The sequence below is a fragment of the Chinchilla lanigera genome, unplaced genomic scaffold (genome assembly GCF_000276665.1).
Source record: "Chinchilla lanigera isolate Chin_1 unplaced genomic scaffold, ChiLan1.0 scaffold00174, whole genome shotgun sequence".
NCBI classification, from domain to species: Eukaryota; Metazoa; Chordata; class Mammalia; order Rodentia; family Chinchillidae; genus Chinchilla; species Chinchilla lanigera.
This window is the reverse complement of record NW_004955575.1, coordinates 449,303-465,193: the sequence shown is the minus strand read 5'-3', so window position 1 is coordinate 465,193 and position 15,891 is coordinate 449,303. Positions and strand designations below refer to the sequence as shown.

General features: G+C 46.6%; 1 protein-coding gene across 1 annotated transcript in view; it reads right to left on the bottom strand.

The window, feature by feature from the left end:
• Positions 1–15,891, bottom strand: part of Mccc2 (methylcrotonoyl-CoA carboxylase 2 (beta)) — a gene marked incomplete at its 5' end in the record, with an annotated part of 58,265 nt that overhangs the window by 38,698 nt on the left and 3,676 nt on the right. The window contains 4 exon segments of the mRNA XM_005413932.2: positions 2,551–2,663; positions 4,566–4,693; positions 10,749–10,850; positions 12,105–12,189. Coding sequence (XP_005413989.2) covers positions 2,551–2,663; positions 4,566–4,693; positions 10,749–10,850; positions 12,105–12,189 — 428 coding nt within the window.

Genomic DNA, 15,891 nt, shown 5'->3' with positions numbered 1-15,891 from the left:
GGTACAACAAAGAGCTTACACAGGGGCATCACTGGACAGAGGACCCAGAACCCCAGCAAAGCAATCCTGCTGCGCTCTCCACTACAAGGATTAAACACATTATTACAGCCTTCCTGTGAAGCAGTCGCCCCGCCTCCCCTGGGTTCTGTTACACTGATCACAGCGTTCCTTGCACTGTAGAATCGTCTGGAGTTCTGCAGGGGGAGAATGGAGGTCCAGAGGTAATGCACCTTTGCAGAATCAGGTGTAAAACTCTTGGCTCCTGGTCAGGACCTTTCCGTAGGGCATCCTACTGATCTGCTATTTGTAATTCATTTTTGATGCAATGTGACCCAGTCTCTATTTGCTGAGGTACGAACTGGAACAGTGAAAGACCAGGAGGGTAATGCAATTTTGTGTAGTGTTTTTCCAGATGATTGCCTGGCAAAGTTAATAACATTAAATAAAAACCAACCTTGGGGAGAAAAACAGAGCAGAACGTGGGAAGCTAGTGAGCACTGTCAGGACACATACACAACATAAATGAAGTTATGACTTTGCCTATTTTGGGTTGCTATAACACAATCCCAGAGGCTGGGTCGTTTACTAGAATTTGAACGCTGAAATCGAGGATAAGGCAGCCCCATCTGTGAGGGCCTCAGGCTATGCCACACATGGTGGATGACACGATGCCAGAAGCATGTGTGAGAGGCAGAGAGGTCACAGGGCAACAGGGCAATTCAGGAAGCAAGAGATGGGTCAGAGCCAGGCTCACTCTTCTGTAAGAGCCCGCTAGGTAGGAAGGAACCACTCCGAAGCCCAGCATCAGCCCCTTCTGGCGCATCAGCCCCTTCCGGCGCAGTGTTCCCCAGCCTTCCACTTCCCAGTAGGCCATGTCTCAGATCCACACCTCAGGACTGCTACACAGGAGAATGAGCTTCCAGCACCAAACCTCTGTGGAAAACCACACCCAAACCACTCAGTGCGAGTCACTGACTTATGCAATACAGTATTTTAATGGTTTTACCAGCACATTCAGGCCAAAGTGCCAAATAAATACTCAACACTAAAATATCAAGGGGAAGCATTTCCTATGTTGGCTACCACTGGAAGGAGTTTGCTCTTCTAATAAACATTAGACAAGCTTCTCTCAGGGAAATTTGATATATAAAAATTAATCTGACATTGTTCTAATGTCAAGAAGCTAACAGTCTAGTAAGAGAAATTAGTCAGGATACATCTAATAGTGAGATAAAAGTCAGGTGTGGTGATGTAATCCCAGGACTCTGAGAGGCTGAGGCAGGAGGATTATAAATTCAGGCCTTATCTGGGCAGTCTACCAAGACTCGGACTCAAAAAGATTTTTAAAAAGAGGTGAAGATGTGACCTAGCATGTGGGTGATCTTGGGTTTGAGCCTCAGTACCACAAATAAACCAAAAGAACACGGTTCAAGGAAAGAAATACTGATATTAAAGTGTTTTAGAAAATATCACAGGCATGGTTGCACATCTGTAACCCCAGCTACTTGGGAGAAGGAGTGTCAGTTCAAGGCCAGCCTGGGCAACTACATGACACCCTGGCCCAAAATAAAACCACCACCACCAACACCAGGTTGAGCAGGTACATCACTCAGCGGTACCGTGCATGCCTAGCATACACAAGGCCCTAGGTTCAATCCTCAGTGCCAGAAAAAAAGTTTTTGAAGAAAATGAAAATAAAATAGGCAAAAAGAAGACGTTCAGTGAAAGGCCCTTCAGCCACTATGCAAAAAAATTTTTTGAGACAGAGTCTCACTGTGTAGTTCAGGCTGGCCTAAAATTCACTATGTAGCCCAGGCTGGCCTAAACTCAAAGCAATCCTCCTGCCTCAGCCTGAGTGCTGGGATTACAGGTGTGCACCACCATGCCCAGGTCAAAGCTTCTTTCTGTTGACAGATGCAATTTTAGTTCACTGGTTTTAACAGCTAAAAACTAGCATTAATGTCCCATTAATATCCATTAATGGACACTAGGTTATTCTTTAACTTCTGCTGTAATAAACAACACTACCATGAACTTATCTTGCATGTATCTCATTATATACATATAGTCTCCCCTATACTAGTATATATATATATATATAAAATGTATGTATCTGGTGTCTCCTAAGTTAGTTTTCATTATATTCCTATAAAAGAAATTACCAGGTGGTCTTTCTTTTTAAAGCCTGTTCTCTGGTGCTCGCTTTGGCAGCACATATACTAAAACCTGTTCTCTGTGAGTAAATAGACTTTATTACTTTATATGAATGCTCCCATAACTGACAAAATTGTTAACTGAAAGTAAGCTTAAGGTAACATTCTGTGGGAAAAGATTACATTCCGTATTGAACTGTTTTATTTTTAAGTCACCCTGGAGCACACAATTAGCAAAGACACTGGAGTAAAAGCAGCACACCTCTTTTTTTTTTTGGTTTTTGGTTTTTCTCCGGTACCAAGAACCGAACTCACGACCTTGCGCTTGCCAGGCAGGCGCTTTTGCCGCTGAGCTAAATCCCCAGCCCCGCAACACACCTCTTGAATGAAGAGTTACCTGTGTGATATTTTTAGAAGACATGATTGCTTGATTATAGAATATGCGGCCAAAGTGATCGCGATCTGGAAATGCATCTGCTTGGCGAGGCAAGTTGGCACCACCCGAGTCAACTGCATGAGAAATTGAGGAGTAAGAACATCTCTATGAATGGAGAGGGGAAGAGGGATCGAAGGGGGTAGGGGAATGGGAAAAAGTAAGTTACATCATGTACAGGTACAAATTCTCAATGAAGAATGTGATCATTATGTATATCCAAAAGGTACCAATAAAGTCTGATTTTAAAAAAGAAGAAAGATAAACGAGCCTCTATGAACAGAACCCACTGCACAGTCGGCTCGAGGTGCGCAGCAACAACAGTGTGGGGTCTATACCACGTTCACAATACACTTGTCCTAACTCAACAGTTCTGGAGTCTCTCCAGTCGCCCAGGACAACCAAAGAGATTCGGTTCTCCACAAACAAATCAGGCTTGCTACCTCTGTGCAAAATCCGACATGAATTACTTAGGATTCTCTCTCCTTGGGGATCAGTCAAAGCCCCAGAGACACTGTGAGACCTTAACTCACTGAGCTGAAAAAGTATCTTTCCCTCTTTTAAACCAATACAAAAACTACCTACCATACTTACACAATAGCCAGAATCACCCACTGCCGTCTGACACTGCAGATGGAAGTGGTGGTAAGAGTACGGGCCGGGCCAGAAGTGAAGGTGCACACTTGTAATCCCAGCACTGTGGGAGGCTGAGGCAAGAGGATCACAAGTTGGGGTCCAGCCTGGGTAACTTTGTGACTTAGCGAGACCCTGTCTTAAAATTTAAAAATAAGAGCTGGGGATGTAGCTCAGTGTGAAGGCCCTGGGTTCAATAGGCAGTACTGTAAAATCAAAACAAAAGAGTGCCAGCCAAATTCAAAACAGAACTTGTTCCTTCTTGCTGCATGACTATAGGTGCCTCCTGCCATTCTATGCCTCAGTTTCCTAACCCATGAAATGAAGAAAACAACAGTAGGTATTCAACACAGTTGTCATCAGGATGACATGAAATAATGTATGTCATGGCTGAGTGCACATAGCAAAGGTTAAAAAAAAAAGCTACCTAGTCCTATACCTGTTGGTACTGCCCGCAACTGTGAAGCCTTGAATTGCTCTGCGTCCTGTCACCAACGCTGGGCTCCCTGGGCCCGCTGGACCAAAGATGCCATCAAGCCCCCTCACCATGTCCTGAAGTGTCCAGCACAGCCCCTGCACACAGCCAGGGTCACCTGCTCCTGCGTCTCACATGGTGTGTGGCCAGCTAAATTCACCTTCCCGGGGGAAAAAAACTCTGCCTCACTATGTGTTCAGATGCTTAGATAAATGAACGATAGACTCTGGAGCTGGAGCAGACTAAACCAGTATCCAGGAAGTACCCATTTCTCTGTTATCTTTCAGGTTCTTTTGGAAACATTCCTGATTTTTTTTTTTTTTTTTAATTTTTTTTGGTTTTTCTCCGGTACCAGGAACCAAACTCACGACCTTGCGCTTGCCAGGCAGGCGCTTTTGCCACTGAGCTAAATCCCCAGCCCCAACATTCCTGATTTAAATGTATTCTCATTTCAAAGGTTAATTTTACTTTCACTGGAAATTAAATTTAAACAACTACTCAAATTATATAATGCTTAAGCATTTAACACACTACCCTGGCACTCAAGAGATTTAGAACTACTAGCTCTTTTTTAAATAGCTTCAACCCACTATGGTTAACAGAAAAAATATATAGAAAAAAAAACGTGTAGAGAAAAAAATCTGCCGCATGTGGAAGTATTAGTGGAGGTCATTCCTCAATGACAGCTTCATGCAGTTTTTGTTTCATTTCCCCCAAAAGTTTTCAACAAAGAACACACATTCCCTCTTTAACCATGAGAGAACTCAGCAGCATTCTGAAATACACGTTGTGACACCTCGCAGGCCCTCTGTGAGAAGGTCTTATGCATCACCAGCTGGTGTGAGCGCACGTTACCACTCTTGCAACTTGCCCAAGTAGATGCAGGGGAGCCGGTTCTGCAGCGCAATTTCTTGTGCCCGCAGGTGCTTTTTCACAGTCACAGGGTAGTAGGTGCCTCCTTTAACAGTGGCATCATTGGCGACAATCATGCATTCCACTCTGAAAGGCAGAAATGGCATTGAAAATATGAGAGATTTCTTCCTAATTACAGACCAGTTTCAGCTCATCACAAGACACTCCAAAACAACCTTTAAGGGGCCGGCAATATAGCTCAGCGCAGCACTTGCCTGGAAGCATGAGGTCCTGAGTTCAATTCCTGGTACCCACAAAAACCTTTAACTTCTAGTACAGATCACTAATGACACTCAGTACGGGACAATCCTGAGATATAAAGCAAGATTTAATTTACTTTTACAATGCAAAATGACTACTTTTTGTTGTTTGCCTGTTTGTTTTTGGTGGTACTGGTGTTTGAACCAAGGCCTCCACACCAAATTACATACCCACACCTTTTTATGTTTTGAGACAGTGTCTCGCTAGGTCATTAAATTGCCCAGGCTGGGCTTGAATTTACAATCCTTCTGCCTCAGCTTCCCAGATTATTGGGATTACAGGGGTGCACCATCATGTCTGGCTTAAAATGATTACTTTTAACAAGTTTGCAAACTCATACAATTCTTGATTTTTAAAGACTTATCAGTTCTGTATTAGTAGTGAAAAACTAACAATTTAAGCCATGGAATGGTTCAAAATGGTTCTTTAAATGAAAAGGTCTAACAAGATGATGGCCTCAACTTTGTGGCATTTCTCCTGCCTCAGCCTCCTGAGTCCTGGGATTATAGGTGTGCGCTATCAGGCCCAGCCTAACATGATGACGATATACAAAGGGAGGGAGGGAGGGCATCTCAAGGGAGAGGAACTGCCTCATAATAAACCTTCAAAGTTTCCTTTTAGGAAAGTAATTTGCAAAAATGGAAACAGACTTGCCAAGCATACTGATATTTATTTTTGTGTTGTCAAGAGTTCTTCAGTGTTACTGCCATCTGCTTTTCCAAAAAAATATTCTAAAAAAAGTCTGAAATACAACATTTATCTTGCTTGGAGACACAAAGATGCCAACTTTAAAAAAATACAGAGAAAACATGAAAGGAGCAGTCAGTGCATCCCGGGCGGTGCCCTCTCACCAGATCAGTCTGTTGGGTCCAAAGGCACGCAAGTGACCAAGGAAGACAGAGGAGGAGCACAGCATCCCACAGAACCTTCGCATCGGAGGGCGTTTGAAATCAGGGACAGTGACTACGCGCTTTACTGAACTCAACCTTCTTTCTCTCTATGGTGCGGCGTCACCCCCTCTCAGGCCCTGGCACCCCACAGACCAGCCCACTGAGTCCCAGCTGAAAACAGGGAACACTGGCGTTGGGTGGTGTTGAGGGGTCCAGGCAAGATAAACAAGTCTCTAAGCGTCAACTCTGTCATATAAAGCCTTTTTCTATATTACAGAGTGGAATGTAAACTTTCAATGACTACCACTAAATAAACAACTTTGGAGAAAATTTAGGCTCACAGCAGGCCACCGGGCACAACCCTGCACATGGGGTGGGTCCACGAGTCCCGAGGTGCGGCGCTGCACTAAGGAGGAGTTCAGGCTGTGAAGTCAGACAAAGCCAGACTGGCATTCAGACCCCGCCACTTGCTAGACAGGAGACACTGGACAAGAGACAAAACCACTACAGCTGATCTGTTTTGATCACAGCCATGTTACAGAATAACCTCAGTCCGACACAATACTATACTGCACGTCTGTGGTACTGGTTTTGCCTCCCCAGCATCTATGACTTTGACAACAGATAGAAACACTTCTTCAGCGTTTCTCCATCTTTTTGTTTTTTTCTTTTTTTGAGACAAGGTCTCGCTATGTAGTTCAGGCTGGCTCTGAACTCACTACGTAGCCTAGGCTGGCCTCAAACTTGCAGCAATCCTCCTGCCTCAGCCTCCTGAGTGCTGGGAATAGGGGTATACACCACCACACCTGGCTTGCTCCTCCATCTTTAGTACCTGTGGTTCAAAAGGGCCCAGCCAGGTGCCCACCTTCACAGGGAAATACATGAACCAGGCCCCAAGACTCAGCCCCGGACCGCTCCTTCCACCACAGATCCTAAAAGCCACCCACTCGGACCCCTTCTGTCTCTCTTAGACAGAAGTTCTTCTTTCTCTCAATAAATTTTTCCCACTCTTAACCTCCACTATTCCTAGAATTCAGACTTCAATTTTAGAGAACTCAAACTCAGCATATCAGACATCTAGTGAGTTAGCAGTTATAGTTCCCTTATACTATTTGGAGGTCCTATGTCCTCCCTGTATCACTGCAATGAAAATAAGAGTATTCACAGGGAACTGATGCCAAGACCACCCACAGATGCCAAGACCTGCTGACGTTCAAGTCCCTTATACGAAATGGTACAGGATGTGCATATAACCAACCAGCCAAAAAGTCTTCCACCAGCCGTGTTGCGATGCTGTATCCCCTGTGGATGAAGGAGACAGTGGTGTGCACACGTGGATCATGAACTAAACCACACCAAATGGGCCACGTCAAATGGCCTTTGGCATCTTTGTCCCACTGGGCCCTGCAGGAGCGAGCAACACATCCAGAAAACAGTGCCCCACAAGCACAGGGGTCTGACTGGAGTCCAGTGGAGACTGGCCCCGAGGTGAGAGCGTCAACTAAACTTCAAGACGGTGGGCACCCAATATTGTTCAACATTAGCTACCAACCCGAGTCTAACCCTTCTGCTATGGGTGGGCGTGGTACCTCCGCGCTCATCTTCCTCTAGCGTAATTACCATGCTAGGAGCGCAGGCATTTCCGGGTGGGTTCCACAAATCAGGGAAGAAGCAAGCTGAAATATGTTTTGTTGCCAATAAAGATATTAGCAGTTAGGGCTGGGGATTTAGCTCAGCGGCAAAGTGCCTGCCTGGCAAGCGCAAGGTCGTGAGTTCGGTTTCCGGTACCGGAGAAAAACCAAAAAAAAAAAAAAAAACAAAAAAAACAAAAGATATTAGCAGTTAAAAAAAAAGAAAGCAGGAGTCGCCTGCCACCCAGTACTGGATATGAGAGCCCACACAGGGCAAGCAGGCCAGCAACAGAAAAGTCAGACACCTGATAATACGGACTGTGGCCAAGACCGAGCCACACCGGAGCTTAGCAGAAAGAGTCGATGAAATCTCTTTTCTGCTTCTACTTTGAGCAAACTGTTCATCAGTTATTCGTCAGACAAGGAATATGGATAACACAAAGCATTCAACCATGCTTTCTATGAAAGAATGGGCCATTTAAATTACAATGAAGTGCTGCTACTTTATACCTAGTAAATGAACGAACTCCGATGCACTCATAATACCCAGCACTAGAGTAGCTCCAGGAGGAGATAAAATCACTCCTCCCCATGCCCACAAGGAAAGAAATCTCTTACAGGCTGAAATATATGCACCTGATATGGATCCCTGGTTGTCTATGACCACAGAGAACAACCTGAGAGCTGCCGTCAGAACAGGCTTTTGATAACTGTTAAGTTACTTTTCTCTCATTGCTGAGACAAAATACCCAACACCCAAAATTGAGGAAGGAAAGGTTTATTTAATCACAGTTTGTAGAGGTTTCAGTCTGTAATCAGCCGGCTCCAAGGCAGAGTGGCATGGCATAGGGGCAACACTTCAAGGTGGCAGAAAACAGCAAAAGCAGCAAGAGCACAGAAAGGGTGGCAGGGAGACAAGCCTCTTTTCCTCCCTCATACTGTAAGCAGCTCCCTGTCCTAAGGTGGGTCCTTTACACTCACACCATTTCCATGCCCTCCTCTTGCACAGGCTCAGGATGTTTACAAAGTGAGGACCCGGCCCCCTGCTGAGTCCCTTAGTTCAACTTCTCAACTGCTCAAGCTGACACAATGAACAACATCCAAGAGGGTAAGGGCATGTCTTCCAGACCCCAGGATGGAGAACTGCTGAGTTACTCAGTTAAGCTTCTAGACTCAAGTTGACACAATGTATCAACCTTTATAGCAACAGTTTATCCTCTAGAGTAGAATTAAACAAGGGCGTCTTCTGGTATCTACCACTTCATCTGATATCACTGTGGAGTAAGGGGATTCCCTCCCAACTAGAAAAATAAAAACAGCATTCTATGTAAGTATGGTACGATTTCACTGCCTCACGCTAGAACTAACCAACAGCCAACTTAGTCTTCTGGTGTCATCCATTCCTTCATTCAATAAATATCTTTTATGTGCCTCCTACATGCCATGTCCCATCCTGGGGACGAACAATACAGGGGTGAAGAAGAAGGACAAAACTCCTCCTTCCACAGAGCTCCACTCCAATGGGGAAGAGTGGTTAGGGGTGGCAAACAACACGTTAACAAACAGAATAGTTTCGGATCTTGGTCCAAGACACACTCCCTGCCATCAGGATCCACCACCCTCACCAAAATGGAGCCCAGGCAGCCAACACAGTTTGGAACCTTCAAAACTGTGAGCAAATAAACCTCTAAACTGACTTCTCAGGCAGCCTGTCTCAGAAGCTCTGAGGTAGTAACATGAAGCTGACAAGCTAATATTTTCAGTGCACTTGTATTTTGACCATGTCCTACCCCATGAGGTCAAGTATGGAATGTTCCACTTGTGGTGGGGAAAATATTGGAAACAGTGTATACCATTACCATCGGGCTATGTATGCAAAGTATGTATGAAACATAAATGAATCTCATGTTTAGAGCTGGGTCTGTCCCTGGGTATCTCATTTGAAATGCTTCTATCATTTTGGATATAAAATTACACTAAATTTTGTTAGCACAGTCAGGGCACATAAAGCTGCTCCAGTCAACGACACAGCACACACACCATGAGGGGTCATACTGTCTAGGGACATCATACTGCCTCAGTGTGTGTAAACACACCCGGCTCTCTGATGCGCACACGCATGACTACTGTGTATGCACAAAGGAAAAAAGAGGAAGGCACACACGGCCACTATTACAACCCCAAGAATGAGGAACAGAAGTTATTCTATGTATGTATTTCCATGATACAGGAGGTTGGGTTAATTCTGCATTAAGTTTATCATTTTTAAAAAGTTTAAACTGTCCCATAAGACTCAAAAAACAAAAACAAAAAGCCTGCACGCCGGTTGAACATTAAGCGAAGAGCCACAGAGGGGGCTAGGGGTAAGGAGAGGAAACTAAATAAAAGGAGCAACAGTGGCGCTGGAGGTGGCCGCGCCTCCCATCAGCACAGATCACGGGGAGAAGCTGAGGAACCAATGTGCACAGTCTGCCTGCCTGAGCTCGGCCCAGCTACCCAGAGCTGGTCCTTCTCTGTAGACTAGTGTAGTTGTGATGACGTCTACTCTCTCCAAGCCGCAGGGAGGACAGGGCAGGGTGGGCCGTCCCAGTCCTGCACGGTGACGCCATGTCACTCCTACACACATACAGACAAGGTTAACACTCAGCAATCTTGATTCTGGAAGGAACTGGCAGGCAGGGCTTGTTAAAATGCAGATCGCAGGGCCCACCCCTAGCATTTCTGACTTAGCACCTCCAGGAAAAGACCTGAGAATATGCTTGTGGAATAACCACCTAGGTGAGGCTGGTACCACCTGCGGACCACAGCTGGAGCTGGGGCACTGCTCTAAGACGGGGCTTTCACCTGGCAGATGCACAGATCAACTGTGGGACCGAAGGAAGAACACTCTCCATGCCAGGCCCACACATGGCAAGGCTGAGGAAGTGCCAAGATCTGGATGCAACCCCAGAGATCTTTGCCGGGGTTTTTCCTTTTGATTTTTGTCTGTAAGGCTCCACAAATGAAGCTGCATGTAGTCAGTGGTCCATGCCTATAATCCCAGCACCCTGAGAGGCTGAGGCAGGAGGATTGCAAGTTCAAGCCCATCCTGGGCAATGTAGCAACTTAGTGAGCCACTATCTCAAAATAAAAAGGGCAGGGGATGCAGCTCAGCACAAAAGCCCTTGGTTTCATCCACAGTACCAGAGAAAAACAAAAAGCTGCACAGATGACTCTCCCTCAGGCTGCACAGGCGACTGAGGTCCTGACAGTATAGTGAGCATGAAGCTGCCTCCCAACATGGGAAGGAGATGCCGCATACCTGCCTCCCACCCCAGACCTGCTCCCGACCCCCACGCGTGCCCCAGAGAGAAGACGCACCCCGACACCCTTCCAATGCCGGTGATGATGCCGCCTGCGGGGACGTCCTCGTCGCCGTACAGCTGGTAGCCTGCAAACTGGGATAACTCCAGAAACGGAGACCTGGGGGGAAAGGAGAGCATCAGAACTAACGTCCTAGAAAGCACATGCACACACCTGAACAGCTACACAAGGGCAGGGACACGGTTTCCAATGAGGCAAAATCTCAAGTATGCACATTGTACACAAAACCTCTAAAACAACTAAACAAAGTCAGATGCGAATGTCTTGAGAATTTCTATAGTGTATCCACAGGACAGAATGCCGGGTGCTTATTATAAAGTGCTGTACAAATGTCTTTATTAACACAGACAAAGAATCACAACCTGCACTACGTGGCCCTTACCTGTGCCAGCCCTCCTCTCTGTAGGGGCTCCCTAAACACTAACGCATTGGGCCTCAGAACCACCTCAGGAGGCGGATCCTACGGACCGCCATTCACTGATGAGGGAACCAAAACACAGAAGTTAAGTCATTTGTACAACGTAACACAACTAGCAATGCAGAGTTGGTATTCTTCTTTAGAGCTGGTTCTTTCTTTTTTTTTCAGTACTGACAATTGAACCCAGGGCCTTTGCTCTTCTAATTTTGAAACCAGGTCTAACTAAGACGTCCAGGCTGGGCTCAAACATGCCTGTCAGGCGTGGTGGTCCACACCTGTAATCCCAGCACTCAGAAAGCTGAGTCAGAAGGGCAAGGACACTGTGAGTTTAAGGCCAGCCTGGGCTACACAGCCAGTTCAATAACCAGATCTAGGGGCTGGGGAGATAGCTAGGTGGCATACAGGGTCCTGAGTTCAATTCCCAATACCCACCAAAAAAAAAAAAAAAAAAACCTGTTACCCTCCTGCCTCAGCCTCCCAGGGTGCTAGGATTACAAATTCGTGCCATCACACCCGTCCGTAGAAGCTGGGATTTTACTAAGTAGTGTGGTACCAAGGACCCAGCTCTTCACCACCACCTTGCTGTTCCTCCCACGTTCGAGATACTGTGAGAGGGGAAAGGGGTCCAACACTCACACTTAGAGTCTCCTGCTATGTTTAGAATGCACAGGTGCCTAAGACACAAATGCACACTAACGGACCAGCAGGGACACAGGCGCTGGCAGCATGGTCCCCAGGCAGGGAAGAGGGGGCCACTCCAGGGAGAAAACACTTCTGGAGCAATCACTGGCCCCCTCGAACCCCACACCCAGTCCTTTCGGAGACCTCCAGGTCAGCTGTCTGCACAGCACATCTGGACCCTGCCCCCCGGCCCCCAGCTGGTCTCAACACCACGGCAGGGAGAACACTGAGTTAGCACTTGAGACGGTACAAACCCTGGGTCGATGAGATTGTCAATTCTTTCCCTGGGCAGCAGTTTTCCTCTTGATGTATGAAGTGCCCGGGCTTTTTCACTGCCTCCTAAAGGGAAAAACACAGTTACATCAGATTGGATGAACATGACATGAGGCTTCTATTTAACTTAATTCTAGAAAAACACATAATGCTCAATCCAAATTATGGCATTTTTAAATAGTTCATGGTGGTTGGGAATGGTGGCACATACCTGTGATCCCAGCACTCTGGGACACTGAGGCAGGAGGACTGCAAGTTCAAGCCCAGCCCGGGCAATCTAGTAACTTAGAAAGACCCTGTCTCAAAATAAAAAATTGTTGGGAGCAGCTGGAGCTGGCAATCAACCTCGCATCTGTGATACTAACTTTCAAAGGTATAAATAAACACCCTTACTGTTGTTGAGGTCCTCTTACCCATCCGGTAAAGAGGCCTCCACCTCACCCTTTTTTTTGTTTATTTGTTTGTTTTTTAAATGTGATGCTGGAAAGGAATTTTATTGATCAGGCTTCTTGGTTACAAACAAGTCCACTTAGACTTGCGTTTTATTTGTTTGTTTTTGTGGTGCTAGGGATCAAACCCAGGGCTATCTGCACACAAGGCAAGAACTCTGCCACTGAGCCATATCCTCAGCCCCTCACCCAGCTCTTGTCTCATCTATCTTTTCCTCATTCTCGCCGCCATTCCTTCCCCGGGGTACAGCAAGAACCCAATGAGCTGCAAGAAAAAATAAAAGAAGGGCTGGGGATGCAGGTCAGCGTGAAGGCCCTGGGTTCAATCCTCAGTACCACAGGGGAGAAAAAGTTCAATGTGTCCTATAAGAAATGACTAATTTTTCAGATTATTCACTTACCTTACCAGCTACCAATTTTCTGAAATAAATAAACAGATTTTAAAGAAATCAATCTACCCCTGATTCTCAGATACACTTTACATGTTCTGTGTTCAGCAGAGAAATTACCCAGTATTTGCTCTGCGGCTTATACGCTACAAACTGCCTCACTGCCACTCCACCCATTAAGCACCCACTGCGTGTGACCAGCACCGCACCACATGCCATAGCTAGAGCAAAGCTCCCTGTCTTCCCCCGGAAGCAATGACTTCCGTGACAGACAAAGTGAGGCGCCGTGAGGGTGGCACCGCGACCCCCGACCTTCGGCCTGCAAGTGGCCGAGCTGTCCACCTCACACAGCAGTCGGGACTCCTATCAGTACCTTCAGTGCCCCCAACATCACTCTCCCCGTGACAGACAAGACAGTAACTGAGGTGATCCCACCGGCTGCCCCAGGCTGAAGGTTGCTCCTGACCTCGGGGCCCAGCCTGCAGCCAGGCAGCCGTGGGCTCCAGAACAGGGACAGCTACGGCCCACTGGCAGCCAGCTGAGGTGGCACCAGGAACAGAAGGATGAATGCTTCTCTAAGTGTTTATTTTTGTTCTTGCCCCATAATTCATCTTTGTCCCATGAAACCTTCAGCTACTTAAGAAAGCCATTCCTTTGTTTACTTAGGTAAGAAAATTAATTCTCTTTTTTTCCTTTCTCTCCAGTATTAGGAATGGAACCCGGGGCTGGAGATTTAGCTCAGCGGCACAGCGCCTGCCTGGCAAGTTCAAGGTCGTGAGTTTGGTTCCTGGTACCGGAAAAAAAATCAAAACCAAAACAAAACAAAAGGAATGGAACCCAGGGCCTTCACACTGAGCTAAATCCCAACTCGTTTTTTTTATTTTGAGACAGAGTCTCACCAAGTCACTAAGGAGGCCAGGCTGGGCTTAAACTTGTGATCCTCCTGTCTCAGCCTCCCAGGGTACAAGAATTACAGGCATGTGTTGCCATGCCTGGCTATATAACTTTACTGTTTTGAACCAGTTCTCTTTGTTATACTTAGGGGACTTATGTTTTCCCTGAAGAAGTATAAGGCATATTATTAAGATTAAATCTGCCTTCAAGTTACCAAGAAAATCATATCACACACCTTTTTAAAATTTTTCTTTGTCAGTATTGAAGATAGAATTTAGGGCTTTTGCCTTGAGCTACGCTAAGGTGCCCAGGTTGGGCTTGTACTTGGGATCTTCCTGCCTCAGCCCCCCAGAATGCTGAGATTACAGGTGTGCAAACCATGTCGCCTTCTAATCTTTTAAAATAAACATAATTCATAGCCGGGCGCGGAGGCGCACGCCTGTAATCCCAGGACTCGGGAGGCTGAACTATCACAAAGGAATGGCTTTCTTAAGTAGCTGGGACAAAGACGAATTATGGGACAAGAACGAAAATAAACACTTAGAGAAACGTTCATCCTTCTGTTCCTGGTGCTACCTCAGCTGGCTGCGAGTGGACTGAACTTGGAGTTCGAGGCCAGCCTGGGCTACAAAGTGAGCTCAAGGTCAGCCTGAACTGCATAGCAAGACCCTGTCTCAAAAAAAAAAAAAAAATTAAAAAGTAAAATAAGCATAAGGGTCCTGAGTTCAATTCCCAATACCCACCAAAAAAAAAAAAAAAATTAAAAAGTAAAATAAGCATAATTCTGGGAGGGAAAGGGTTAAGCTCCAAGAGAGTGAAATTCAGTCAAAATGTTTTAGTTTAGGGGTAGGAGACAGAGGAAAGAAGGGTTAAAAGGGCAGAGAAAATTTCTGAGCATAACGAACATATTTACTATCACGATTGCTGCAATGGTTTCAAGGGGGACGTGGCGTTTCCTGCGTGTCAATTAAACTTCACTGAAGTGTTTAAAATACAGAGGAAAAGGCATACAAGCCGCGGCACGTGAGGAAAGGCAAAAGCAGGGGAGGAGGCCGAGTTCGGGCTGAGGCAGTCACCTCTCAACGGCCGCTGCGAGGCGCTCGCGAGCGCTGGCCACCAGCAAGCCCCGCACCCGGGTCACCCTTACACCCCTCACGCTGATTATCTCCGCTCCCAGACGCGACAGTGGGAAGCAGGGCGCTTTCCCTGCCGTCTCGTTTACGTCCCACTCTCACCACGTAACCACCCTGTTGCGCTGATTCCCAGTTGAACCTCCACCTAGCGCGCCCCTGACGGCAGGGCCACTGCAGCTCCCTGCCCAGGGCGGCCCGGCTGTGCCACCTGCAACGCCGGCCACGGGTGCAGCCAGTCCGTCTCCTCGCTGTGTCTTCCACAACTCTCCCGGCCCTACCTTTTGCTCATCAATCGCCCCCTACTTCAACTACCCAAACCGTTTCTATTTTTTTATATCTGTAAAGTGATTACCTGGCGGAAAAACACAACACGTAAAATTTATCAAAAACACTACAGCCCTTCAGTGAACTGAGTGAACCCAAACCCTCAGTCCTGGCCACGAATCACAGCAGGCGGACTCAGTTCTCCAGGCCACATGCCCGCCTGGGGCGGGGTGCGCAAAGCCCACACAACCCTGAGAAGAAACCAGAGGCAAGTGCTGAGAAGGAAATACAACAGCAAGGAGGGCACAATTACCTAATTTGAGCCAGGCACAGTGGCACACTGCCTGTGACTCCGGAACCATGGGAGGCTGAGACAGAAGGAGCACAAATTCAAGCTCAGCCTTAGCAACTTAGGGACTTAGCAAGACCTTGCCTCAAAATGAAAAATAAAAAGGGCCAGAGACAGACCTCCAGCGCAAAGGTCCCTAGGTTCAATCCCGAGTTTAAAAAAAAAATTTGTGTCAACCTTTTTATTTATCACAAATTCTCGCTGGGCGTGGTGACACACACCTATAATCCCAGCACTCGGGAGGCTGAGGCAAGAGGATTGTTGCAAGTTCGAGGGTAGCCTGGGCTACA